The sequence below is a fragment of the Aptenodytes forsteri genome, unplaced genomic scaffold (assembly GCF_000699145.1).
Source record: "Aptenodytes forsteri isolate BGI_AS27 unplaced genomic scaffold, ASM69914v1 Scaffold83, whole genome shotgun sequence".
Taxonomy (NCBI): Eukaryota; Metazoa; Chordata; class Aves; order Sphenisciformes; family Spheniscidae; genus Aptenodytes; species Aptenodytes forsteri.
This window is the reverse complement of record NW_008795371.1, coordinates 5,787,286-5,814,034: the sequence shown is the minus strand read 5'-3', so window position 1 is coordinate 5,814,034 and position 26,749 is coordinate 5,787,286. Positions and strand designations below refer to the sequence as shown.

The 26,749-nt window shown below is 38.9% G+C and overlaps 2 protein-coding genes across 2 annotated transcripts in view; one reads left to right on the top strand and one right to left on the bottom strand.

The window, feature by feature from the left end:
• The window catches only part of DIS3L (DIS3 like exosome 3'-5' exoribonuclease), a 23,229-nt gene extending 11,942 nt beyond the window's left edge, over positions 1–11,287 (top strand). The window contains exons 7-17 of the mRNA XM_009280416.2: positions 468–647; positions 1,647–1,816; positions 2,612–2,773; positions 3,494–3,741; positions 4,640–4,732; positions 5,435–5,968; positions 6,821–6,975; positions 7,078–7,256; positions 7,596–7,741; positions 9,275–9,449; positions 9,524–11,287. Coding sequence (XP_009278691.1) covers positions 468–647; positions 1,647–1,816; positions 2,612–2,773; positions 3,494–3,741; positions 4,640–4,732; positions 5,435–5,968; positions 6,821–6,975; positions 7,078–7,256; positions 7,596–7,741; positions 9,275–9,449; positions 9,524–9,835 — 2,354 coding nt within the window. The 3' untranslated portion in view covers positions 9,836–11,287. The remainder of the gene's footprint in view (positions 1–467; positions 648–1,646; positions 1,817–2,611; positions 2,774–3,493; positions 3,742–4,639; positions 4,733–5,434; positions 5,969–6,820; positions 6,976–7,077; positions 7,257–7,595; positions 7,742–9,274; positions 9,450–9,523) is intronic.
• Positions 11,288–11,312: 25 nt separating this feature from the next.
• TIPIN (TIMELESS interacting protein) lies at positions 11,313–19,369 on the bottom strand. The gene is made up of 8 exons (XM_009280415.2): positions 19,260–19,369; positions 18,246–18,403; positions 16,824–16,911; positions 15,815–15,890; positions 14,625–14,747; positions 13,884–13,947; positions 11,847–12,044; positions 11,313–11,494 (listed from the first exon to the last, which is right to left on the bottom strand). The coding sequence occupies exons 2-8, from the start codon at positions 18,376–18,378 to the stop codon at positions 11,337–11,339; spliced, it is 840 nt and encodes a 279-aa protein (XP_009278690.1). The 5' UTR covers positions 18,379–18,403; positions 19,260–19,369; the 3' UTR covers positions 11,313–11,336.
• Between the last annotated feature and the right edge of the window lie 7,380 nt (positions 19,370–26,749).

Sequence of the window (26,749 nt, the reverse complement as noted above, 5' to 3'; positions counted from 1 at the left end):
GGCTCTGGGGAGACCTTATTGCAGCCTTTCAGTACTTAAAGGGGGCTTATAAGAAAGATGGGGACAAACTCTTTAGCAGGGCCTGTTGTGGCAGGACAAATGGTAAAGGTTTTAAACTAAAAGAGGGTAGATTCTGACTAGAAAGAAGGAAGAAATTTTTTACGCTGAGGGTGGTGAGGCACTGGAACAGGTTGCCCCAAGAGGTGGTAGATGCCCCATCCCTGGAAACATTTAAAGTCAGGTTGGACGGGGCTCTGAGCAGCCTGATCTAGTTGAAGATGTCCCTGCTTATTGCAGGGGGGTTGGACTAGATGACCTTTGGAGGTCCCTTCCAACCCAAACTATTCTATGATGCTACGATTCTATGAAATGTCATATTCTGTTATTTCAGCAGAATGCTGCCAAGAGTGGAGGGATTTGAATTTTTTAGGAGTTTATAGTTCTATTTCTTTTTATTTTAAATTTAGAACTTCTAAGTGACATCCTTATTTATGGGGCCAGAGCTCGAAATCGTGCAATCCATGGTGATGTGGTAGCTGTTGAGTTACTACCTTTGCATGAATGGAAAGGAAGGACTGTTGCCCTTTGTGAAAATGAGACTGAGGATAAAGCACCTGCAGACACCACTGGTGACCCTATGCCCACAGGTAAAGTAGATAGCATGATACAATGTTTTGTTAAGATCACTGCACTTCCTTGGTCCAAGCTGTGTTGCAATCTTCATTATATAGTCCCTTCCCTCGATTTCTGTGATTGTCACATTTTTTGCACTGTAGTAAATTTGAAGTGATTATCCCAAATTAAAGCATTCTAACATATCCCAACAAGAAGGCCACTAGATTCGTTCTATATGCGAAACCCCCTTTTTTTTTCTTTAATGTCTTTCTCAGAAATAGCTGAATTACTGTAGTTATCTTCCTAAAATACTGAGTTTGGAATACTTTGCTACCCAAACGCATGCTGTCACTCTTCACAGCTCTACAAGAGACGAACTGCCATTCTAATACAGACCAATTTACCAGAGTGTGCACTCAAGTCCTCCACTATCACTGTTGATTATACAGAACGATAACAGCATCCTTTTAATTCCTTGATGCAAATAATGTTCAAGATGAAAAAAAATTGTGTTAGGTGAAGAAGTATCCAGCTCCCATTATAATGTCACATGTCTGTGTACCATGGGAACTTATTTGAAAATATTACTCTGCAGGTATAGCTAAATTTTAAAAGTTTGCTGAGGTCAGAGTTAAAAGTTTTAGGATGTTAATTCTCTTCCTGCAAGAAAATGCTGTTTAATTTTCATCTTTACTATTAAAGATTTTCTGTATTTTTTACTGGAATTGGCCAAATTTCAGTAGTAGTGGGAATCTCTCTGAATAATTTATGTAGTGTATCAATTGAAATCTATACAATGAGTTAGTCTCCACATAAATAAAAGCTCATTAAAATCTGGCTGTGCCAACAATAATTTATAACAAACTTTTATTGTTGTCTGCATACCATATGTTGTTAGCAATTGTAATACAGATCTGTGGGCACATTAGTTCATATTACAAAGCAATGAATCTTCTGTACCTCCCACATATTTGCTTTCACGTTCCTGTTTAACTCTTTAATGTACAGCCAACAATGTTCCTTATTAAAAGGTAAAGTTGTTGGAATCATTCAAAAGAACTGGAGGGATTATGTGGTCACTTTCCCCACTAAAGAAGACAGCCAGTCCCAGGGCAGAAATGCTCAGAAAATCCTTGTTACACCTTGGGACTACCGAATTCCCAAAATCCGGATCAGTACCCAGCAAGCTGAAGCATTACAGGTAATTTGACAGAAGTGTTTCTCTATTCTGTGTTCCTACAAAATTGTGCGGGTGTTATATGCTTTAATGATGTTTTCTTGGCAAAACCATGGGTAAAACTATTAAAGTTAAGTCTGTGAGAGTAGTTCAATTTCTGCCTTGAAGGAATATGTTCAGTTCCTGTCAAAACTGTGTCAGCTTCAGGTAATAAAACTTATTTGAGTTCTGAATTTGGGCCACAGTCCAGGTACCCTGAGCATGTATATACTACTTGCTTTGTTTTTTTTCTGATAAATTAAAGGTCTCATTAGGGGCATAAATTGTAATAGCCCTTGTGGCTTCATTGGATCTATGACTATATATAACTTTGAGAGTAGTAAGGAGAGCTTTTCAACAAATTAATGATGAATTACGATGATTAGCCTGTCATTGCGGCAGAAAGAAGAAACATGGTTTTGTTCATTCCTGCTGCTTTTCCCTTGTAATGTTAAGTACTTCTTCACAGCCAAGAAGTAAATTCCAACTATGTCTTTTCTGGTATAAGAATATTTGCATACATCTTGGTTTTGTTTTTATTTTTTATGCTTTAAGATAGAGATTCTCCATATAATGACCCCAAGTGGATCTTTGCTCAGGAAAGAAATGTAATTCTCAGTATTTGTTTGTATGCTTCTCATTGTGGATTTCTTTTTCCTTTCTATAAACTTTTTAGAGTTGCCTGTCTCTTTGGATAGCATTATTTGCCCCTGAGGGAGTATTTATATTGATTGCTTGTCAGGAGCAGATTGCTGTTCTAACAGAATTGTCTTGCTGCAGGAGTATAGAGTTGTCGTGCGTATTGATTCTTGGGAATCAACTTCTGTATATCCAAATGGACACTTCGTGAGAGTTCTAGGAAGAATTGGAGATCTTGAGGGGGAAATTGCAGCTATTCTGGTGGAGAACAGCATCTGTGTTGCCCCTTTCTCAGAAATCCAGGTTAGTCTTTGTGATTAGATACATTATTTTCTGTTGATTTTCAGAGTCTTGTTTCTCAATGAGAAACAACCCTCTTACAGCTGAATGTCTTAGTTGCCATAGGTTTTTGAAAGCTGAAAACTAGTTATAGGTTATTTTTCTGGAATTACTTTTGGATCAGTGGTTCTATAGATACTATAAAGTTTCAAGTCAAGAGTGATTTTAAGACAATATGTTTGCTATGAGGAGAAGATGACAATCTCTTAATTCTAATTTGAGGTAGGCTTTTAAGATATTACTGTCTTTAATATGTGTTTATGGTACTGATCCTAAAGGCCTGGACCTACTGAAATCATTGTTTTAAATCCTTTTGTCTTCAACCAGGAGAGCAACCAGCTCTCATAGATAACTATTTTGATTATACCTACAATTAATTGAAAGAAAAAGAATGTAAAAAACCAATATACAGTGGTGATGTTTGCCAGAGCTGCAGTATCACCACAATAATATCAGTTGTTAATAATATGTGTAGCATTCTTTTCAATTCTGTTTCATACTTTCTGTGAAATAAATATAATAAACTGACTTGGAAAATGCAAGGAAAGAAGAATTTGTCTAGGATGAAGAAGTACACAAAACAATTAACAGAGTAGAAAAGGAAAAGCTAATTAAATCTAATTTGTTGGCTTCTTTTTGTAGAAAAGATATAATTATATGTGCATCCATATTGTTTTTGTACAGATGAGTGAAATGCCCATGAGTTCTTCAAAAAATCCATGGAAAGTGAACCCAGAGGAGGAAAAAAACCGTCTCGACTTGAGAGATACACACTTGATATTCAGCATTGACCCAAAAGGCTGCGAGGATGTGGATGACGCACTCTCTGTTAGAACCCTGCCAAATGGGAACCTAGAGTTAGGTGTCCACATTGCAGATGTAACCCATTTTGTGGCAGCAAATTCTTACACTGATGTTGAGGCCAGAGCAAGGTAAGTTATCTCCTAAAAATTAGAAAATTTATGGAGCTTAGAAGTTTGTGATGCTACCCTAAGGCAACATTGAGAAACACTGGAAGGAAGGAGACATTCTTTCTTCTTCTTTTGTGTCATGGAAACAGCTTATTAAAACTAATATATAACTAATGGTATTCTGCTTTTATTTGGATAAAATAGGCCTGCTGGGGAAGAAACTGCTTTCTGACCTACTGCTTCAGCCTTTTACTATGAAATTGCTCTTTTCCACAAAGTTATGATTTAAGTTTATCTTTCCCTAATCACTAGTGTTTGCTTTATAGTCTGCTTTAACATTTGTGATTTGAAGTATTTACAAACCACTTGTTTGCATTCCAAGGGGGATGAATCTTCACACAGAACATGGAACACCCACAAAATGGAATTAAGTCTTACATGAATTTAATTCCAGAGGTATTTGGCAGGCTTGTTTTAATATTCAATCTTGTGTTTCAATATGCCAAATATTCCATTCTTTTTTTTCTTTTATTGCCACTGTTTTGAACTTAAACTGCTGAACCACTTTATGAAATGTATTATTTGTAGATGCAAAGAAATGTAAACTGTATAGCCAGCGGAGATGTTTGGTATAGCCATTAAATGACCTCTTCTTAGTTGAGCATGTTTTGTACAGCCCTAGCTCTGGCCTTAATGGCAGTTGGACACCGAGGAAGGCAAAATTAGGCTTGTACTATACAAATAGTTATTTAAATAATTTGACTTTGGTATTGCACATGTGTGTGTTCTCTAAGCATAACCTTTTAAAATCATGCTGTGTCTTGTTTTTGCTGAAGCTATGCTTATACTGCAAACTGCTTGGGAGATACACACCAATGAGTCCTTGTGAGAAGAATAGTAAATGTATTTTATTCCTCAGGGCAACAACTTACTATTTAGCGGATCGTCGTTATGACATGCTGCCCTCCGTCTTGAGTGCTGACATATGCTCTCTTCTTAGTGGAGTTGATAGGTAAGATTTTGTGTAGTAACTGCTTATGCACTTGCTTTTTGAATTATTTGTTACTATTTGTAAGCGAAGTAGTAGGAAGTCAAAAAAAGCTGAAATACGGTATTATACAATTACTCTCTCGTCCTCCAATAATGTTTACCCATACCCTTAGCAATTTGCTTTGTATTTAAACAGCAGCCTAAAGGTGAAGGCATCTTTGTTCTTCACTTGTTTTTTCACATGGGTTTCAGTCTGGAGTGCATGCACCCATGTGAACGGTCACGCTTTTTACTATTGTCCTATTCCTCAAACATGCCATTACCCCATTTTATTACAATTTACAGGGTTAGTTGGCTGGCAGGCATGAGGATATGCAGGGTGTAGATATGTTCATTGTGGATGCATCTGGCTAATAAAATAAAAATGAATAAAAATAACTATTGCAGTGTAGCTGTGCTTTAAAATAGATGTGGCCTTGTATCTTGGGGGTACTCTGCCTCAACAGGTGCTGACATAGTTGGTCCTCATTTATTATGTTGTGGTACATGAGACTGAAAGGCAAATGCATTAATCAGTGGCATTGCTGAGCACTGGTTTGTTTCATGAAGAAAAAGATGTTTCCAGTGAAAAAAATCAGAATGAAATGTGTAAATTTGTAACAGTTGGATGTGCTTGGTTTAAGTCAACCAGAACTATTTATAGAATTGTGATCTTATCTTTAAGGTATGCTGTAAGTGTCTTGTGGGAACTAGAAAAAGAATCATACGAAATGCTGCGAGTCTGCTACAACAAAACCATCATTCGATCTGCGTACAAGCTAGTTTACGAAGCAGCACAGGGATTATTAGATGGAGACACAAGTGTTGTTGGTGATATCCTGGAACTGAAAAACTTGGATGAAAGAACTAGACAGAAGAAGCTGGATGAACTGGTGTGGGCAGTATCAAAACTCACAGATATAGCACGACATGTTAGAGCTAAGCGGGACAGCTGTGGTGCTCTGGAACTAGAAGGCGTAGAAATCCGAGTGCAACTGGATGATAAAAATAATATCCATGATCTCATCCCCAAGCAGCCGCTGGAGGTGCATGAGACTGTAGCAGAATGTATGATTCTTGCCAACCACTGGGTGGCAAAAAAGATTTCAGAAAATTTTCCTCATCAAGCTTTGTTGCGTCAGCACCCTCCACCACGACAGGAATTTTTTACTGAACTTCGAGAATGTGCCAGTGCCAAAGGTTTCTCAATAGACACACGGTATCTTTTACTACTTAAGCGCTTTAATTAAAGTTAAGCAATTTACTGTTTGGCTATGTTATTGTCACGAAGCATTACAGTTCTCAGTATCAATGTTAATAGACACTGTATAGCAATTCTTAAAGAAAAATTCACCATAACCTTTCTGTAAGCAGGCGATGATGTTCTAAACAAGAGAGGCTGCCTGCATTCTGCTGGCTGGACTGAAAATGGCAGTATCGGAATAATTTTAGACACATCCAAAAAGAACTTGTTTAGTCGGTATATAGTGGTTAAGCTCTGTAATAGCCTTGTTTGCACCATATTTCCTGTAATAGTAGTGTAAGAGAGTACTTGTTTAAATCAAGCTAATTCTGTGCAAGGTAGTCAGTTTAAATGACTCATAATAATTCAGAATTACTTTGTCAAGATACTACGAGAAAGCTGTGAGCTTCATCACATTGGGAGGCATCATTCCTGGACATCATAAGTGTGAAGGGCATCAGTAGTGCCTCCTTTTATTTGGATGGCACCTTGTCCCGTTTGTGTTCTCCTGTACAGAACAGGTTTTGGACCAGCTCACTGTCTTTTCTGTACTGCACAGAAGTGGCTTTTGCTCCAGTCCTTCTTGGTTCTCCAGGTTGCAGAAGACAGGCCTGTTGGTGAAAACTGGGGAGTTTTCTAAACAGTTTTCTAGAGCAGAGCTGTTATTAAACTGTGGTGAAAGTTTTAATATCATTCTGCTTGTCATTCATATTTTTATATTAATAATGATTAATAAATTTTTATGTGCTTCTGTATGCTTTTTTTAACTATAGGCTATTATGATCAGGCACAGCGTAATTTTCTTCAGAATTAACACTTTTTTGACAGGTCTAACAAAGCATTGGCCGAGTCCCTGGATAAAGCAAATGACCCACTGGATCCAATTGTAAATAAACTGTTGCGATCTATGGCCACTCACGCAATGTCTAATGCATTGTACTTCTCAACTGGCTCTTGTCCCGAGGAAGACTTTCATCATTATGGTATCTCGTCACTTTATTTTTTATGCTATTCCAGTTGTTATTTCTGAACTGTTGGGGGGGAGGCAGTTGATTGCTTATCACCGCTTCCTTTTTTATTTGTAGGACTTGCCTTAGATAAATACACTCATTTCACTTCTCCAATTAGAAGATACGCTGATATTGTTGTCCACAGACTCTTGATGGCAGCGACTCTGAAGGAAACTAAAGGAGATGTTAAGGATTATGTATTCAGTAATAAGGATCTTCAGGAATTGTGCAGACACATTAATAACAGAAACCGGGTAAGATGGTCATTGTACGTGTCTCCGTACGTTTGTATGCTGCCCAACGGAATGGGATACCAGTCCTGACTGCAGCTTTTGGGTACTACAATAACATAGTATCACTTCACTTTTATTTATAATGCTTTTGGGTTTTTTTACTTAAGTATCAGTTTTATTCTGAGAGTGGTAGTAAAAGTGACTTCATACTTCACGTGTGCTACATGTAGGATTTCCTTTTAGATCTAATTATTCTAGGGGACAGGTAATAGGAAAAAGTATGAAAATCAAAGCCAAACAAGCTTGTTGAAATATGTATTTAGGTGGTTTTGTCTTCTCTTTTTGTGGGGGGTGCTGCAGGCAGCCCAGCATGCTCAGAAACAGTCTACTGAACTCTTCCAGTGCATGTACTTCAAAGACAAAACCCCAGAAACAGATGAGCGCTGCATAGCAGATGGTGTTATTTACTCAATTCGAACAAATGGTGTACTTGTTTTTGTACCAAGGTGAGTTGATTAGAGCTTGGACTGAGCTTACAATTAAGACATAAATGTTACTAGAATGCCGTGAGGATGCCTCTCGTCCTTGAGAAAGGAAGCGTTTATAGCGTGGCCTGGTGTTGACCAATGACTGCATTTTAGATTTTTGTTGTAAATCCTAAGCGGTGCTTTTCTATGCATTGACTCTGAAACGGAGTACCTGTGAGGACATGGTAAGACGATGCTGCACAGTATGTATTTATTTCAAAACATTAAAAGCAGCTGCTAGGGCAGAACAATGACTGGAATATTTTTTGCCCCTTTTTTTTTTTTTTTTTAACCATAGAAAGTGATTAGTTACTTAAAGAAAGGGCAGTTTTAAATTTCCAAATCACAAAGCCATGCATTCCTCAGCTCTTTCCCTTCACTACAGACTGTAGGTTATGCAGGCTAGGAGCACCTTTTGCACAGCGACTCCTCGTAGGCAGCAGGGAAGCACAGAAGAAATGTTTACATGGTGCTATTTATGGCAGTTAGGCTCTTCTAAGTGCCTGTATCTCAGCTCAGCCTTTGATTTAGCCAAGTAGAAGGTGACTCTTTACATGAAGCTAACATTACATTTTAATTTCTGAGCTTTCAAATCTGTATTTTAAAGTGTACTAAATGTGTTCTGCTTATGTTATAAATTGACTAGTGAATGATCTAAGAAGTAACTAGTCACCCTAGAACTGGAGAGCAGTGCCTCTCGTAAGACTTGGCCAGCTCTTCAACCTTTCCTTTCCCTTTCTGGCTCTGGACATCTTGGATTAGTTAATGATCTTCATGTTTGTGCATTACTGGTAGCAACACTGTCCACCTGGCTAGCCAACAGGTATAAGAAGTGTAGGCATAAGAACTCTCCTTTAAAAAAAGAAGAAACAAAACCCAAAAAACATTCTATAGGGATGTTAGGTAAAGTAAACCATTACATGAATACCCTGGACTTCCATGAATACAGCCAGGGGCTGTTTGATCCTGGCCACAGACTGAGCTTCGATATAAGCCAGCTCGATGTAGGTCTGTCGTCTCTGGCATTCTGGATGGCTTGGCTGGCATGCATGGATGAAGAGCCAGAACCTACCCAACCAAGAAAGGTTCCTTCCAGAGAACCCAGTGCAAATACGCCACTGGTCTTTAAGTAACTTTTTTTTTAATGGAGAACTGTTTCCTCACCGTGCTGTCTGGAATAACCTGTAATGCTGCTCTTCTTCTGTTATCGGGCCATTCCAGGCTCCACCCAACACCTAAGATAAAGGATCACTGACTGCATTTTACTTTTGCTTTGCTGCTTTTGAAACACTTCAGTCGCTGTCTTCATGCTGTTTTCGTATACTCTAGGGATTTCTTCTTTGACAATGCATGTCAGCGTCCCTGAAGCAGGATTATCAGGCTACAGTGTTTGCCCCTTTATGTTGCTTTTATATAATCCTAGCTAGCTGCCTGTTGGTTTCAAAGTTAAGAGAACTGATAAGGGTGAAAATTGTTAGAACAGCTTCTGTCTGCTCATCTGCTTTTTTGTAGATACGGAATCAAAGGTGCTGCATATATGAAAACCAAAGAAGGCTTAGTCATCTCTTGCCGAGGTGATAGGAGCTGTGAGTGGAAGCCTGGATCACTTCATCGCTTTCAAAATAAAATTACTTCCACTACAACTACTGGAGAATCAGTTACATTAAGCCTTTTCGATCACATTACCGTGAGTATTTAATCTGAAGGAAGTAAAGGAAATAACACCATCAGAAATAAAATAATTTTTATATTGCTTTTAAGGTGAAAATACTTGTGCAGACTTCCCGCTGCCATGCTGACACAATCAAGCTTGAAATAATCAGGAATGCACCATATCAGACTTCAGACACAGAGGTGTCCCAAAAGAATTTTCACGTGGTGAAATCTGACTTAGTAAAAGAAGTCAGTCAGTCTGCAGAAGAAGCCCAGCGTGCCCAACAAAAAGCAAGAGTTGAAGTAATTGATGAAGACTATCAGGAGTACTGCCAGACCAAGGGAGCAAGCTTATACCAGCTGCTGGAGGAGATTAGGGATTTGGCACTATTGGATGTTTCAGCTGACATTAGAACTTGAACTATAACCTAGCAACATCTGCTTGTTGATGTTCTGCTCCTATTCACTTTATATGATTAATTTTTTAAAAAAACAAGTCTTTTTAATAAGAAACAAAATGTCTATTTTAAATAAGAATTATTTTTATCTGATGATGAACATGTATGAGTTTTTAAGAGATTTTATACATGATAAATCTCATCTTCCAAACTGAAGAGTGTGGTGAATTCTTTTAACTGTCATTCAAAAAGTTACTTTCCCATGTGCATAAATTGAGTTCTTAAAACAGGTGTTGGCTATCTTCCACTATAGTTCAGCAAGTTTAACTCATAGCTACAAGGATATGAAAAGCAAACTCCTTCACACTAATCTAGAATACAGAATCTTTGTTTATTGAAATCCCTCAGCTGCACATCTGGCATAAAATAACACCTGTTGACATGAACTATTTCATCTGCTGTAAGTGCTGCTCTTGTCTTAATTCAGTTTCTAGAAATTCAGTTTCTGTTACGAACAACAGTCTACGCTGTGCTGCTGGAGAGGGCAGGCTCGGGGCTTTACCATTATGGTGATTCTTGTTCATTCAACAGAAGGGAAAACCTGTTGCACAAGTAGGAAAAACAAGACTGTTAAGAGGATGAAACAGAGCTTCCAGACAGCAAACAGAATCAGCCGAAGGAAGATAACTAATTTGGTCAAAGCTAAAGCATGTTCCCTGAGGGGATGTACGTCTGTGAAGAGATGTTTGACTAGCACAAGGGATGTGGAAGTTTGGAGGGGCTGTAGCTGTAACAGCCTCATACAAGAATTTCAGGTTTGACTTCTGAAATTTAATAGCTTCCATTTTATAAGAACAAGATACAGGTACTTGATAAGCAAGTTAAAAAAATCCAGGACACCTGTTCAGACATAGCACTATCCACTATTATATATATACCCTCTATTAAAAAAAAAGACCCAACAACAACTTTAATAGAAACTTGACCTGTCAATATCCCAGTTAATTCAGTTTGGCATCAACTGTAAACAAAATTCAAACTAGGTCAAAAAACTCATTAACTTCTCCTAAAGAATGTCAGGAGGGGGTGGGGGGAAAGATGTCTCAAATGCAGATGAAGAACTTGGTTTTGTTTTCCAGTGTACGGAGTTGCTCATCTGCAGTTCCCAGAGAAGAGTTCTGTCCAACTGTACAGAAGTCACGGTGAAGACTTCCATGAAGCTTCTGGAGTCAGACTGCAAAGAGCCTGCAACATTTCAATACAGTGATAGTACTTAAAACATCGGGGTCTTTCTGTTAAGAAAGTCATTCCAAGTATGGGGAATGGTTACTGCTTTTCGCTGGCACATTCCAATTCTATATCTCTATCTTCAGCTTCTGTAACAGCAACCTTGGTTATGGCAGCTTGAGTGTCTTCGATAAGATCAGCGGGATCCTGAGCAACTGGGGTATTAAACTCCCCTTCTGAGTGACTAGCAGAGACTCTGTCAAAGTTAAGAAAGTCATTCCAAGTATGGGGAATGGTTACTGCTTTTCGCTGGCACATTCCAATTCTATATCTCTATCTTCAGCTTCTGTAACAGCAACCTTGGTTATGGCAGCTTGAGTGTCTTCGATAAGATCAGCGGGATCCTGAGCAACTGGGGTATTAAACTCCCCTTCTGAGTGACTAGCAGAGAGCTCTGTCAAAGAAAAAAAAAAAGTTTCCTACTATGAGAAAACACTGTTGCTGTGTGTTTAACTTGCAGTTTCTATCACCAGAATCGCTGTCTGCAGGAAAGCCAACTCCAGAGATAACCAGCAAGTTGAGTTTCATTTCAAAGCTATCACAACTTGGCATGACAACTAGGGAGAGTAGTTCTGTCTTAGCTTTGGAGGAGTCTAACTACAGGAACACAGTTCAAATTGGAGAGTTACACATTTTGCTACTTCCGAGAAAAGCAATCGCTACCCTTTCCTTTAAACTGACTCAGTTGTATAAGCTTCTCAGGCTACTGACCTTAACATTAACACTTAATTTACAGGGTTGATTACCGTTGTGTTGCGATTGGCTGTTACACTGCATCTTTGCTTGCCTACGTTCCAAGGCCAGCTGCCTGTTCTTCTTGATTCGCTGTTGTTGCTCTTCTGTGAGAGTTGTACCAGACCGAGAATTGAGTTCTCCTACATTTCCAGAGCAGGAAAGTACATCTTCAGTGGCTGTATCCACACCATTACTTTCCCCTCCACCATCTGGTTAAAAATGAGGGGGTGGGAGGGGGAAAAGGCAGAAATCAGCACTTTGAACCCAGAGAGCGCTACTGCTAAATATCTGTCAGGAGAGCATCTTAAAAGCATTTCTGTGTTCTACGTTTTGCAGTTGTACTGACAGCTGAAGATCATTCTGTAATTTAGTTTTAATGGGCAATTTTCTGCCTAGGTCCACATACCTGATACTGAAAGTATACAACAAATGCTTATCAGAGATCCCAAACACACAACAATAATAAATACCTGAATTTAGAGACATAGCTCTGTGTACTAAGTTAGCAATCATGAGCTGTGCCTGAAGGTTAAAGAGAGACAGTAAATTCAGGCAATCCTTACTGAAAGGCCAAATAATTTTCTTCCCACCCCTACTAATACGACACTATCCTTTGGAAAGTGGCAGGACTAGTTATGGGAATCAGACAGAGGTTCGAACACAGACATTGAATGGTCAGCTTTGAATTCAGTGTGCTACTATTATGGAATATTTACTCATTTGCCAACGTTAATACATGCAAAATGGAGGCAGTCCAACTCCGTTAGACAAACTTCACCCACCAACATAGAAGCAGAGCACTCCTTCAAGAGTGCCTAAGGCCAAGTATGCTTGTGCCTCTGCACCACTTTAAGCCTGTGAATAGAGAAGTTAGCTGACAACAAGGTTTTGGGTTTTAATACAATACTCTAGCTACAGTTTTTATTTCAAAACTGTAAGATACCTACTCAAGTTTTTCAACTGAAGACTGAGCAGTTGCAGCAGTACACTCGCTAACACAGTTCAAGAACAGATTAGCACCGCATTTAAATACAAATGTATGGAACCATCGCACAGAAAAATCTGATAACTCTACAGACACTGTCGGCAGGAACCATTTGCTTTACTATTTGTGGCTGCTTATGGTTACATTCCATTTCTAGCAAATGCAGCCAACAGTGAAGACAGCCACATGTCACTAACTGCCCAGAGGTCGTCCCCACCGGTGAGGCAAGGTTTTACCACTGGTTAACTCATCCACCAGAACACCTTTCCCAAGCACGGGCTTGTCTGGAGGCTGAGGTTCACATGAAGACAAACTGGACAATGGGTAGGTAATTGTTTCAAGAGAGACTCACAGTGAAAGTATGAACACCTGCAAAGGATCTTAGGAATAACTATGAAATGCCCTCATTTCTGCTAATAAAGTTTCTTTCAAACTACCAGGTGAACTCTACTCCCTCCTTTTATTAAAAAAAATAATTATTTCTAGTGTATCTAAAAACATCATCTGATTGGAAGAGACTCTTGAATTACCTACTTGTTAAAGTGGCTGGATTTTGATATTGGAAGAAGAAATACTCAATAGTAGCTATATGCCAAGACTGACAGACGTAACGGTGCCCACAAGCATTACTTACTTTCCCTACAAAGGACACTACACCCTGACTGCACTGTAACAGCTTGTAGTATAAACAGTATAATAAATCTTTGACTTCTGCATTAGTAAGATCCAAGAGCTCTTCAGACTGCATGCTCATAAGAGTACAATACAAACCAGTATGTTCACTTTTCTAACAATGCTGGTAATAATACCCATTTTCCATTTCCTTTCAGTATACTATGCACTTTTATTTATTTTTTAGAGAGAGAGAGAGCATTTTAGTCCGAGTACCAGTTCAGTGTTGTAATCGTAAGTCTCAACAGAAGCTTGGTTTTAAAACAGAGGACCTCAACAATTTCTTCTACATTACAAAAGTGTATCATGATCATTAATTTCTGGTCAGTAGGAGGGGAAGTAAAGTAATTTTAAGCATTGAACTACTGAACAAACAGCATAATGAGCATACCTTCATTACTTGCAAAGTCTTCATGTAAAATAGGAAGATCAAGTCTAATCCGCTTTAGGCAGGTCTGCAAACGAGAGATTAAAATACAGATATTTCATCTGTAACAAATTCTTTTGAGTCTAATCCGCTTTAGGCAGGTCTGCAAACCAAAGATTAAAATACTGATATTTCATCTGTAACAAATTCTTTTGCGCAACATCGCTACGTTTTTAATACTACTCCCAATTTCTCTTTACACTTTATTACTCTGAAAAAGAAAATATTCCTTTCACTACATGTCTGTTTGACCCACAACTTTTAATGTCGTGGATCGTTTTCCTAGTCCTTCGTCTATCACCTAGACAGATGAAGCAGCATTCTTCGTAAGTCTTCTTTTGCAGGTTCAAACGTTAAAAAACAAACAAACAAAACCCCAAAAACCAACCAGTTCCAGCACTCTTAACCAAATTACTTTGGTTAAAGATGTCCTGAAAAAGTTGAAGCCAATTCTCTGAAGTACTAATTCAAATAAAGAAAGGTTATATCTAAATGTAAACTTGAATTATATCTAAATGGAAACTTGAATACTTCAAATACTGGAAAGAGTTTTTTTTAAAAAGAGAGAAATTAATTTAAATAACATTATACTCCTTCGCAGTATGCACAACTTAAGTCGTCTTTTGTTACAAAATTACTCTTCTAAACCTACCTCTTACACTGTTCAGTGCTGCATGAAAAGAAACTGACAAGAACAATACGTACCTGAACTTCCTTTTTGTTTCCCAAAGACTCAACTCTGTCAATAAAATCCTCAAATTGCAATTTTGGAAATAGTCTATGAGCCCAGTGTTCCATATGTCGTATGAGTGTCTTCAGGTCTTCTGCCTAGAGCATAAAACAAGATAATGCAGCTAGAAGTTGACTAAGTCAACAGACTGCAGAGGGAAACATCACAGTAACATTTCTGAAAATATTAAGCATCTGCAGCTTGAAAGTCGCTTGAAAATTTAAGTAATATGAATGCGTGGGTAGCCTTTCCTCCCATGATCAAGTCTGTAAGTGCAATTTCAAGCTATCAGAAGAATAGCGATTCTAGTTCAGGAAAAGCATTTGCATATACTGTAAAACATCTGACAGGCTTCTGAGAAGTTGCCCTTAAGCAACCTAGGTCTGAACCCAGACTGAAAAAAAAAAATCCGTAGGGGCACAGCTGGCATTTATTTTGATGTTTAGAACACACAGAAAAATGTCCAGCTAAATAACCTTATCTAATAAAGATTTTAGCCCAGATCAGCAGTATTGCCTAGTTCTTCAGTTACAACTGCCTCCAGTTGTAACGAGAAAATTTATACCATGAGTGTTCTCTGTAACCCAGAGATGCACAGGCATCTGTGCAAGCATGCCAATAGTCTAATGATATTTAAAGAAAAATGAGCTTTCTATGTTTAAGTGTATCCAAGACAATGAGACAGTTTGTAGAGAAAATACTGCTTTCTCTTTGCTTAAGTGGTATGTCACACTTTTTTCAATATTAAAAACTTGGGGACAGAGGCGTCACAAAAGCCAGAAGATTTTCACTAACAAAGGAAACTGATCATGAAGTGAGATGGTAAAGATGTAGTAGGCACTTATAAGCCTGTTCCAATATAAAAAACCCCTTTCTATGGACAATATAAAGAGTCACAGACATGATATTCTAGTTTTGAAGTAGAGGAAAACAGTTTTAAGATCAAACATGGATTTTGTTGAAACATTTGGGTTTTTGTTTTTTTTGTTTGTTTGTTTGTTTTTTTAAATTCGCAACCTCAAACCCCATCAGGGTATGTTCAAATACTGTTAGAAAGCTGGCTAACCAGAGTGTAGTATCAGTTCTCCCCATATCAGATGGGCAGCAATCTATCAAGTCTAGATTAACCTCCCAGGAAACAAAACAAAAGCTCACTATGTCTTACCTCGTGCCCCTTACCCTGGAACTTCACGTTGTCAAACATGTGTCTCAGGGCTGGAAGTCCTCTTTCTGAGATTAACCTGTGAATAGGAAATTGGTGAAGTTATTTGAAACCCAGACTTTCTTTTTCTAATTAAAAACAAACAAACAAACAAACAACAAAACAAAAAAACCACAAGCCACACAAACAACCTCACATTCCTTTAAATAGCCAAAAGCTACAGAGCTCTATTTGAAAAATGTACAGAATTAGAAGTCGTTAAGAAAAAGCACAAAATAGGATAGAGACTCTGTAAGACCAAAGACTTATTTGGAAAATTCACCATACATACATTCCTAGTCCAAGGAGCTTTTTTATTTTGATTACATGGAAAGTCAGTTCTTGTATCTATACTGGCCAAGTAAAAGCAGTTAGATGCATGACCAGAGCATCCACCTGTGGTATCACTAGCTTCATCAGTATATTTAAAATGAAGAAACTGAAAGCTCAGATTCTTTCCATTGCTTATAAAGAACTTACACCAGTTTTAGTGATAACAGCAAAGAAAATATTAAAATCCTTTATCTTTATACTGAGTTTATCCAGCTTGTACGTCAGGTGTAAGTGTACTTTAAGTAGTACCTTACAGTCACTATTACGTTGAGGTTTTATTTTGAAGCATGCTTTTATTAAAGAAAGAAATCTACAGTACTATGTCTGAAGCAAAATAAAGGTTCAGCTGGAAGAGTCCTATTTATGAATAATAAACATATCTTAAATTATTAGTCATGTATTAAGTCCCAAAGAGACTTCAAGAAAGTTAGGCTACTTGTTAGATTACCTGTGTAATAGCATTACACAGGTAAGCAAGGAATAAAAGGGTTCAGATACAGCATGCAAGAGGCACTTTCATCTCCAAAACTCTTGATCTTTGACTTGGCTATCAGCAAGCAGGGATAACAGTAACCTTAACCATTCCCCCACAGCCATATACCAAATTCATCACAGAAATAAATATTCTGTAAAAAATTACCTCTGGGCATCCAGTTTAGGCATTGGTCTTTTAACTGCTTTCCGTGTAGCTACAGCAGAGTCCTTTGTTTGTGACTGCTGGTTCCCATCTGGTTCCAATAAAGAAAATAACATACTTCAGGTATATAATGCAATTGACATCAACTAGAATTACATCATGTAAATTTTAAGTTTCTACCCTACCAAAAAGGCAACAGTCACAAGTATTCCATTGCAGGTATAGTACTCCAAACAAATGTCTGCATATTTCACCTTGCTTCTCCCACAAGACAGATTGGAAATAAATCGGTCTCTTCAAAATATACTGAGGAATCAACTTTTCTGGCAAAGTAGGTTCCTTGAAAGGGAAATTTCCTAATTTTAGAACTTTTACATTGTATTTCTGATGAGAAATGTATTGAGAGTAGATGCTGCTTCTAAAAATTAAGAAACTCAGATTATCAATAAACATGATTTGATAGGTGTGTCCCAAAATTTCCACTGATAGATCTGGAAGACAGACCTAAACCACCAGCATCGCTTTCAAAAAAACAGAGAAAAAGGCTATGTGTGACCACAATCAATGTGTCTTTTAAGAACCAAAGTCCATATACTTTTTGATTAGGGCCAGTATATATTATTTGACTGCAACAGACAAGGCACCACTGCCCATCTCATCTCAGAGCTAGCAATTAGTTATCATACTGATTTCTTGGTTTACTTCTTGTCACTTTGAACATCAGGAATTCGGAAGTTCTCCTTTTCACATATCAAGGAATTAAATCTATCCAAAATCCTATTTTCTAGTGAACAGACAGAGCAGGAATCAAGGAAAAAATATGTTTAATACTATAGGCAAATATGAGTAGAAGCGAACAACAGTTAAAATAAAATCTTTATACTTTCTATTAGCTTCTTCAGTACACAGTAAGATCTTTTCAAATACAGATAATTAAGTTCAAATTAAGATCATTAAGTTAATTAAGATAATTAAGATAATTAAGTTCAAATACAGATAATTAAGTTCACTGTCCTGAAGTGTCTTGGATTTTTCCTAGATCATATGCTCTTCAAAATCTACCTACATCTCCCTGGAATACTACATTCAACACTCTTACCTCTTCTGAAATCCAAGTCATAAAGGGTAACTATAGATCACCAGTGTATAATTATCTTTACCAACATTTTGTCAGAAGAGCTTGAATTTTATCAAGATTCATTTGTGTACATATTTTCATGGCATCTACAAAAATAAACTTTTCCCACAAGCTCAAAAGCACAGAATCAATAACAATTTAAGTTTACGAATTGCTTTCTTATCTACACAAGACTATTTTTATGTAGTAAACTCAAGGTAGTGAAGTACAACACCAATAATATTGATTTCACAGCATTTCATTGTCTGTACTGCAAAATGGGATCTTTAGGGGTCACAGGCGTTCACCTCCATTAGCTTGAGCCCATTCAACATCGTCTCTTCCTGGAGAGGCAGGAGGTGGAAGAGGTGGGAACGTTTCATCTTCTGTATTCTCATAATCAGGAAGATCAAACAAGTTGTTCTCTAAAGGATCTATCATTGCCACAGATAAACTTTTTTCCCTCCTGCAGGAAATACCAAACGCATTTAAGAGAAGCAGCGAGAAGAAAAGGCTGCTATGGAAGCAGCTAAACATCAGTTATATACAGTATGTCTACAGCTTTTCCAGAAAAAAATTGCCAACCAGAAAAAATAGCATCACACAAATTAAGTAGCAGATACCATACAGACAGATTACACAATCCAGCCTCACTAGGCCAAACAAAATAAGGGTTTGTCATGTTTAAACTCAAAGTTACCTGGGAGTGGCAGGGATGGGGCATAGGAATAAAACAAAATAAATGGATTTCTAACCAAAGCACTTATCAAGACAGCTGTTTTCCACTCACATCCTTGATTATTAAAGACTACGGGGGGTGGAGTGATAATTCCTCTGATTTACAGCTTACCCACTTAGAAATGCAATCTGGAGGATTCCCCCTTTTCCGGCTCCTTAAGCAAACTTAATTCCAGAGACTTTAACACATCAGCACAACCGCGTTTAGGATGACCCGGTCTCACCACGGCTGCGTTCCCAAGGCTTCAGGAACAGCTCTTTTTTTAAGGGAAAGTTGTCTTTCAGACGGTTTTAGTCACGAGAGGACACCCCAGGCAGCTCTGTCTACACTGACCTTCGGAGGTGAACTCCCTACCTCCGGGCTGTGGAACTCTCACGGAGCCGGAGGCTGAGGGAGTTCAGAGAGGGCAGTGAAGGAGCTCGCTAGGGTCTCCAGGGCCAGACCTCCAGAGCTACAACCTGCCGGACGCCACGGAGGCCCCGCTCCCCTCACACCGCCAGAGCAGCCCCGAGGCGCGCAGGCACCGAGGGGGGGGGCTCTCCCCCTCCCACCGGCGGAAAGCGGGGCGAAGAGGGCTTCTCACCTGCCTTCTCAGGGCAGACAGGTCGACGCCGCCTACCGCGCACACCCGAGCGAGCGGCGTCCCAGCCTCCCCGCGCCGCCTCCGCTTCCTGACCCGACGAGCGACGGCGCCAGGCGGGCAGCGCGCCGGGGAAGTGCCGCGAGAACTGAGGATCTCGCGAGCTCCCGGACCGGTCGGCTGAGGAACGCAGCCAGCCGGCTGCAGCTCCGTGCCATGGCGCATGCGCGGCAGGTGCGCGGTGGCGCTTTTGGCGCTAAAACCCAAATGGCGGGGTGGGGCTGCTGAGGCGTTTTCGGGAAGGCGGGGTGGGGCTGCTGAGGCGTTTTCGGGGCTGGGGCGGTCGTTTCCTTCACCGCTCTCTGGGTGAGCTTTATTTAGTGTCACCTCTTCAGGCAAAAGTTGCTGGGGATGACAGTTTTATTCGAATCATCTGATGTTGCTAGGCCCCACGATGAATCAGCCCTAGAAATGGGATTTAAAGTATGTTGAGCCCTTTCTTACTTTCCTACCTCTGAGGAAAGGACTTGCAGGACAGGTAGCGATCCCAAGCTTTTTTCCATACAGATGCCAGCTAGAGCCTTCTGGTAATTTAAAACTAAACAGTTTGCAGTTGTCCAGGCTGTAATAAATACACCAAGCCCTCTGAGATTTGGCAGCTGTGCGCATAAAATGCCATTTAAGGACTTAGACTGCGGGCTGCAGAAACAATAGGAGAGAAGCTGCACACTATGGTCTCCAGTGCTGTTGCATCTGAAAAATTCTGTTTCCCTATTTTTACAGGTCAGTCCGTAGAAGTGTATCTGACTTAAATTAAAGGCGCTTCGTTTAAGCAAATTGAAAGAAATTAATGTCAAATATTAATACATAAAATGAATTGGTTTTCCCTTATTTCTCTATAAATTTGAATTTGACATATAATGTTTATGGTAATTTAATGTATTCCTTCTAATATGACAAAGAAAATGAATCACAGTTACTTTCCAGTTAAATAAATTATTAGTCAAAATTATTTTAACAGTTAATGTTTAAAATGTGTATTCCCAAATGCAGCAGCATCTTTTATAGTCAAGAATACATTAAATACAGGGAGAACGCATTAATAGATGTGTTAGCACTGAATCCATTTATCTTAACTTTTAGATAATGGCAAATTTCTTCAATTGACCAAGGCACATTAAGTATGAAAATAAACACAAAGATATACTAATAATTATAGATCAAGTGCTGCTAATTTCCAGCTCAAAACACTAAAGATTAGTGTAATATAAAATTACTGAAAATCAAATGTCTATATGATGAGCTCTTTGCATTGAAAATAATAGTCACTCTTTATATTAAAAAATCTTTACAAACAATTGAAGTAGGTTTTGGGTGTAGCCTGAATATCTGATTCATAACTATTAGTGTAATAGATCTTCTCACTTAAATGTTTTCCTTAACATTTAATGATTTTTTTTGGTCTGTGAAGTAATTGCATTTTAAATACTTAGCTAACGTCAACCTAACTTACTAGAGAGGTCAACTTTTCAAAATTCCCTTAAGTCCCTGTATATCTTCTTCAAAATCAACTGGTAAGTAGAAAAGAAGTAAGATAGTAGGGTTCTCTGAGAGCAAAGGCGGGGAGAAGGTAGTATCAATTTATGTGGCTGGCCAGTCTCCATATACCCAGGTCAACCGGTCTGCATAAGCAGAGCGCTGTCCTGTGGTGGTTTGTCTTTGCCAGAACAGGTAGATAACAGATATGAAAAAAAGTGCTGGAAAGGTATAAAAAACACCATACAAAGATTAAAGCAGAAGGTCACTTAGAATCTCTGCAGAGGAGTACAGTGTTATAAAACCTACCGTATTTATGCAACTTTGATTAATCAATATTTTTGAAGAGTGTTTAATTAGAGACTGGACTTGATGACCTAGGTGGTTCTTTCCAGTCCTGTGTTCCTAATTAAATGAAAAGCATATGCTGGCAGGCATTGATTATTGTTTTTTCCTCAGGAAATGAATAACCAGCCACATGCTGATAAAATAATAAGTCAGGGGAAAAAAAAACATAGGTTGCCTCTATTCTAGAAAACACTTCTGGTTTCTAGTTTAGGTGAAACGGAGATATTACTTGTTTGTTTCTGCATTGAATAGTGTCATTTCATTAGAAAAACTCCAGAAAATTAGCACCTTGTTTTATATTTCAGTCTCATTTCCTGTTTTATGTTACACATAATAGATGGCAAAGAAAATCTGTAAAATGGATAATTGGCTACTTCTACATTTGAAGGGCTTTACTCCTATGGGAGTAATACTTGTTCTGCAAAAACCCTCTTAAGTATTATGTTGGCAAAGCTGTTCATGCAATAAACCCTAGGCAAAACTGGTACCATTGTAGTTGTGTTAGTGGGAGATCACATCTTAGCAATTTAGCAAACTTCAGCTATTTGTGATTTATACCTTGCTAATCTAATCTAAATTTTATATTATACAGTCATCTTAAACATTAATTTTAAGCTTTTAGTATATTACTAAACAATTAAGATTGTGATCTGATCCACAGTGTTCTTTTCAATCCCTGCTTCTTGCGGAAAACAAGATGTGCAAGAAAGCTTGTGACCTCTGGCTGTTTGAAAGTCAGTTTGTCTGTCAGCCCCCTTCTAATGATTTTTTATCCTGTTGGCCAATTTCAATCAAATTTGAATCAGGCTTTTTAAATTCCACTTCTTATGGTACTACTTATTTCCTTAAATTGCTCTGTTAAACACTAAATAGATTAAGAAGTATTAAATGTTACAAATAAAAGTTTGTCTGCGCGTGTTTTGGCAGGAAAATATGCAGCTATATATGGCAATCGAGTTTTAAAAGTTGGGCTAATATAGTGATGCAATTAATGTCTCTAGTAATCATGTTTTCTTTTTCATGCAAGAAACTAGATGAAATTCGGGTTTCCATGAGGGAAAAAAGTGGTAATGAAAATAAGCCTCTCTGATCCATTTCTATTTACAGGGACATATTTCAGTTCTATTTTTGCAAGCAGTGCTGGAATCAATAAAACAGAAAATCACCCTGCTCAGAAGTCTTTCATAGAGATTACACTACCTTATATTTTTTCTTTATCTTTTCCTCCATGATTCACCTTCAGAAAAATCTGTTCGTAAAGCAAAATGCAGCTCCTTCCACCGAGAATCTTCAAATTCCCAAAACACATTTTGTTTTGGCTGGGGAAATATGCTTAATTACATATAATACAATATATTTTCATATAATAAACAAATACACTGAAGTTAAATCTATTTGTTTTACGGAAGTTCAAACCAACCTACAACAATCTTGAAGCATTTTAAATATGCTATATAATCATATAAAAGAAAACTGGTCATTCAGTATGCCTATATAGATCAGTGTGACAACTATTATAAAAAATCAACAACAACAACAAAAAAAACCAAATAAGGTGTCTTGCAATGCTTTGAGCAAAGCCCAGAGGCCACCCAGCTCTTGGGTCTCTCTAAGGTTCCAGGGGTATGATAGTGCAGTGCCTGAGGAGCTCGGCGGCGGCAGCAGCAGTTACACAGAAATGATTCCTGCAGTGGCATCAATCCATACGCCCGTTACTTCATATTCAGTCAATTCAAAATACCTTTGTTTTCATGCTGTAGGTCAAAGGGACTTTAAAACAGATGAGTGAATTCAGTAATTTTTCAAAGATTCCACATGTTTGCAGTGCAAGTATAAGTGCTCCAGAGGAGGGAGCCATCTCTTAATAGCTGGAATTGGATGGAGGGAGCGTGTCTTTGAACGGCAAAGCTGTGAAAATAATAATCTTTTCTACTTTAGAAATGGGTAAGATATTAGGAACAATATGGCATTTTCGTATAATATATAGGGAAGTTTGTTCATAATTTCAGTTTCTATAAAAGTATTAATGACTACTTTGATTAAAAATATTTTACTTTTGCAAACGACAGAAAATTTAAACATGGAATTCAGAGTGGTTCTTTATACAAAGTATTTACAATATAAGTTTTGTTATGGAATTTACTCTGCACTATTACTGCCAGCTGAGTCAGTCAATGTGATCCACACTTCTTTATTGCTGTGTTTCAAAAATTCTGCATAGCAAAACCTCTGTTTTCAGTAGATATGTCCAGTCATTCATCTGTTTGTGTAGGCATTTTTTCTGATGGAGAAAAACAAACAATGTTACAAGGGGAAAAATAATTCAAACTCTATATGAAAATTCACAATTCACAACTAAAATTCTTCTTTGTTCAGTCCAAATATTTAAAAGAAAATAAAAACTTCCTTGCAATAATCTTTTCAGAGAAAAAGAGGCCGTACTTTGCAACATAGGTAACTATAGTTGCAACTCATGTGGGCAATTACAGCATAGTGCAACCGCAATTATACGGGGCATATGTAGTCATTGTGCATTCAAAACTTGTCTAATATTCACATGTTCTCTGCAAAGGAGTTCAGTGTTTCAGACAAAGGAGTCCTTGCATTTCCCCACACACAGTTGTGTAAAGAGAAAAACAACCTCAGCTGCAACTCAATGTCTTCTTCAGAAAAAGTCTGATTTTAGCATGAAAGACTTGATACTTCATGAATAAATGCTAGTCATTCAATTTTACTATAACGCCTTAATCCTGTGGCGAAAAAGAAAGGACAATAACATATAATTAAAAATACTCAAATAACTGTATAAATCTTGATTTCTTCTATTTTAATTTGTGGCTGAATCAACTCATTGGAGTATAAAACCTGTCCACAGTTGTAAAGAAGTGATTAATTTAAGTGATGTATTCATATATCTGCACTGTATATGGAAAAGACCATATCACTTCAAAAGTTAGGGAATCTCAGCAAAAAATGTGTTTTATGGAATGAGTGATAAAGAGCACATGACTGAGAACCGCTTCACAAGATGGAGGTCACTGCCTTTGCACTGAAACCACACGCGTAGTGTCTGTTACAGGCACTGAACGCAGTTCCTACTCCTCGCCTAGAGACACACAGTTCTGAAGCTACGGCTGGAGCAGCTGCCTAGCAAGGAAGAAAGGCATTTCTAGGCATCGATCTTTTTCTGCTCTCAGGCAAAAGACATAAAGCACAGAAACAGAACACCAGTTATAGTGGTCAGTGCTGGAACTGCCAAAGAAACCGACTTTTCACACTTCTACCCAGGACTAAGCCATTAACCACCACCTTAGCACCAAGTCATTCGGTACTACTTCAGTTCTTGGCTCACGTGTGTCTGTGAGAGATTTCATTTACCACTTAAGCAAATTTACGAGTAACTGTAGAGTCTTTTCTTCTAGATGTGTCACATTTGTTGACAGATTAGAGCACTCTACAGTACAAAAACTTACAGTAGCAGTGGTAAGAAATTCTCAGCTGTGTCAGAAAGCAGAAGAAATCTGCTTAATGGATAACTTCTCAGGGTACAGGCCTTAAAAGAGTTTTCATCTTACTTCTGTGGATTCAGACAATGAGAAATTAATCTTCCAAAGAAGCACAAACTTTACCAAACTTCTTTACAGATCTCAGCAGTAGAGGCAGGATTGTGATGTCACTCTGTTCAGAAAAGTCAAATGCACATAACTCCTGTTATCTCCTGAATCTTATCGTATGATTAGCATAGGAATGTCATAGTTTTAAGCACTGCACATGTGTAATATCCAGATTGGCTTTGTTGTTCCAAATAGGGCCATTGGTAGCACTCAAATATTCCATTTTTTCCCCTAAGGTCTACAACTAAATAACAGAAATCTTTAAATTTAAATTCTCCCTCTTGGAAAGAGAACTGGTATGGAGGAACAACTGCCACTGACTGAAGAAAAAGGATATAATATATTACTGTTAAAGCAATGTTGCCTACCCCAGAAGAGACCACCATTGGACTGGAGCAAGGACATTCAGTTGCACTCACCGAGGGGTGATGCACACCAACGGCCCGTGAGCCAGCCCCGGTTTATAACAGGCTGTAGGTGTTTGTTTCAGGCTGACCGACCAGCGCCGTTTCAGCCATACAGGGCACACCCGCACAGGTCCAGCTGAGCTGTCGCAGGACATCGTCATCCCACCTGTTTGCCACCGCTTCTCCAGTGGTGTTCCTCCGCTCCCAACGCTCTTAAAGGTGTGGTTCATACATCCTCTAGTATTACGTGGCAGACTTATTTTCTAAAGAATCAGTACTTTACAGATGTGTGAAAGCAAGTGGATGTTAAGGCAGCGTTCAGCTTAAATCCCAATGTGGAAGGTTTTTCAGTAGTAGAGCGGCTTTTGTTCTCTGGAATTTTAACTTCAGGTTTATGTTGGTGTTTTCCTCCCCAGAATAATCCGTATAAAAGAGGCACTGTTCTTTCCATGGGGTGGGGTTGCAGCCCTGCACTGTAATAGTTCAGGACTTCTGTCTTTAACCTTAAAACCGTTACAGAAGCAGTGGGTTCATAAAGTACGGTCCCCATATTCAACATTGCTTTATTTATTTTATGAATCATACTTTCTCAGCCATACATTCTTGCCTTTGTATGCCAAAACATGATAGAGATCTGGAAAATAAAATTTTCTTGGTTATATTTTTAGGTTCACTAAAATAATGTAATCACAAAAACCTAGAGAACCCCAAAGTCATAGTGATGCAAATCAGAACTTCACAGAAATGGACACACGTAAAACCATCGTCACATTAATGTGTGAAATATATGTGACCAAATCTGGCCATGTCTAGTAGCTACAGCAGCGTTTTAACAAAAGCAGCTTGGGCATTTCATTTTCAGATTCATTTTACTATTTATAATTCACAGTTTTGCAACTGTAATCCTCAGTTTCCATTTTTAATTCAGGCATTTACTTTGGGAAAAATTTAGCAGCCGTTAGTACCCCAACTGAGGCTTATGTTTTAATTATAAATACAGTAGTTTCCACATCGGGGTACGTTAATGATTGCATACGAAGGAGATAAATACACCGCTCCATAAAACATCGTTTTAACAATGGGGTTTTCTCTGCGGATAAAACGACGTCGCTCGTTGGAAGCAGCTGTTTTAATCAGTCGCCAAGAGAATTCTCAAAAACCCCAACCAAAAAACTTTACGATAAAGTCATAAGCCGTATGAACCGGAGGGAGGCGGGGGGGGGGGCGGGGTGGTGCGGGTGCCGGGGGGGGAGCGGCTCCCCCGCGCCGCCTCCGCTTCGCGACGTGCGAGCCCCGCGGTTACGGGCAAAGCACAGTGAGGGCAGGGCTTCAGGAGGGCTTCTCTGCCCCCCAGCGCGCGTGCGCCTGCCCACCGCGCTTGCGCACTGGGGTGGGCCGGGGCGGTGCGCGCAGGCGCAGTCCCAAAGGAGGGCACATTTTGAGCCCGGGCAGTTTTCCCCGTCGGGAGCTGACGGGAGGGAGCTTGGTGCTGCTCCGCCGGGGGAGGCCGGCGCTGGGTGGGAGGGGCGGCGCGGCGCGGCCGGGGTCTGGCGGCGGCACAGGCGCCTGCCTGCTGAGGAGGCTGCCC

What these genes read in the sequence shown, in the direction of transcription:
- TIPIN (XM_009280415.2), bottom strand. Translation starts at nt 18,378, where the DNA reads ATGATAGATCCTTTAGAGAACAACTTGTTTGATCTTCCTGATTATGAG. An exon ending in CCTAAACTGGATGCCCAGAG is followed by an intron (nt 15,891 to 16,823) that starts GTAATTTTTTAC and finishes TCCTATTCACAG; the next exon opens with GTTAATCTCAGAAAGAGGAC. An exon ending in GAAACAAAAAGGAAGTTCAG is followed by an intron (nt 13,948 to 14,624) that starts GTACGTATTGTT and finishes TCTCGTTTGCAG; the next exon opens with ACCTGCCTAAAGCGGATTAG.